Genomic DNA, 1,768 nt, shown 5'->3' on the forward strand with positions numbered 1-1,768 from the left:
GCGGAAACTTTGCTCGCAAGACCTTCCGTGGTATCTTTCCACCCCAGTCCAGACGGGCCTTTTACAGCTAGCTGTCAGCGACTTACTTTTCTGTTTTCCTGAGATTGCAAGCTGATCTGACAACTAGACCTCCCGACAGTCCTCATTTAGGCAAAGCGTCTGTGAGTTCAGGATGGCTGATGTGAGAATAATGTCCGAAACAAACAAACAATCAAACAAAAAATTGCTTTTGTGATCATTCAGCTCTTGATGAGTGATTTAGAAAATAAAAATGCCAGCATTCCCACATTGGACCGCCCAAAGACTGCTACATGAAAAAACTCAACCTCGGGGTCCCTGCTACATGACAGACTCCACCGTACAGTGGCTCAAAGCTACTTGAAACATGAAATAATCTCGAAAACCAGCGAAACTACGTGTGGTGAGATGCAAAACACGTCTTCTGTAAAATGCACTGTTTGTTCAAATTTCACCGCAGTTGACACCGTTCATTTGCACTATGTAAACATGTACTTACAAAAAGAGTCGGGTGTGGGGTGGGGAGAATGTGGGGGTGAAACGCAGGGGGGGAGGGAGGAAAGGTTTTAAAGTCGGATCGAAGGGGAGGGAAGTTGAGGAAGAAGAAGAAGAAGTAGTGGGGAGTGTCCAGGAGTCTTGGCGTGTAGTTGAATATCTTCATGCTCAGTCCCTGTTGACGCTGCACCAGGCGGCTGCAGGAAGAAAAAAAAAAACAGCAAAGTGAGAAAGAGGCCAGAGAGGAGGACGTAAAACACAACGAGCCCCAGAGGGGAGAAAAGAGAGGACTGAATGGAGATGAGGAGGATTTTTTTTTGGCAGATGGAGACGACAGACGGATAAAAAGTGAGACAACGAGGATGGCGGTCGGCCAAACATCAGCTCAGATTCGTGTCGGTCGATTTAAATGCTGCCATTTTCTGAGCAGGTTGCTGCAGTCGTCGTCTGAGTTTCACATAATGACACAGTCGGGCTTTCTGACAAAAACAATAATCGCTTCCTCAGGATTGTGAGGAAACCGTGGTGGGCTCTTGTGTTCTGTTGCATCAGTTTTTTTTTTAAATGTTCGATCCCTTGCAGGATGAGTTTCTGAAGCTGCTATCAAACATCCACTTCTTTACATTAATCTGACAGCAGCTGAAGGTGTCGACTTCTTTTTCCGTAAAAGTCACATCAGCAATCTGTGTGTCATTCTCTCTACATATATCTATGGGGATGCATCAATGCACAAAATAATCAGACCACTCAGGGCTCCAGACTGCATCCGACACATGCAACCTTTATTTTAAAAGTTTCCAGTGAACTAGCATTAGTTTAGCTTATTTTTGTTTATTAGCAATCAATACATGATGAAGATTTTCTTTAATTAGAGACTTTGTTGGTAAAAATGGAAAAAAAAAATGGACAACATTTTTACCTGCTGCCCAAATCAACAGCTTCAGTTAGATTTTTACACTCAGAGAACCTGGAAACAAGCCAGTCGTCACATTTTGAAGCTGACAGTTTGAGACATTTTTGCTTTAAAAAACTCGACTATTAATCAACTAATGGTTGGTTTTCTGTATATTCATGTATATGTGTATACTTGACGCATCTTGTTCTTTATTTTGTCGCTCATTTTTACCCATTAAAAGGTCAGACATTTTGAAATTCCAATAAACTTTACAGCAAATATAATTTCATAGTGCTACCTTTGCTTGTGAACTGATTAATCGACAAAAAGTTTGATCTCTACAGGACTGGTTGGTTTCTA

At 41.9% G+C, this 1,768-nt stretch overlaps 1 protein-coding gene across 1 annotated transcript in view; it reads right to left on the reverse strand.

The window, feature by feature from the left end:
* Window positions 1-643: 643 nt before the first annotated feature.
* Window positions 644-1,768, reverse strand: part of necab2 (N-terminal EF-hand calcium binding protein 2) — a 198,025-nt gene continuing 196,900 nt past the window's right edge. Inside the window, exon 13 of the mRNA XM_008290582.1 lies at window positions 644-710. Within this exon, the coding sequence (XP_008288804.1) occupies window positions 682-710 (29 nt within the window). The 3' untranslated portion in view covers window positions 644-681. The remainder of the gene's footprint in view (window positions 711-1,768) is intronic.

This window comes from Stegastes partitus, unplaced genomic scaffold (genome assembly GCF_000690725.1).
Source record: "Stegastes partitus isolate 25-593 unplaced genomic scaffold, Stegastes_partitus-1.0.2 Scaffold685, whole genome shotgun sequence".
In the NCBI taxonomy this organism is placed as follows: domain Eukaryota; kingdom Metazoa; phylum Chordata; class Actinopteri; family Pomacentridae; genus Stegastes; species Stegastes partitus.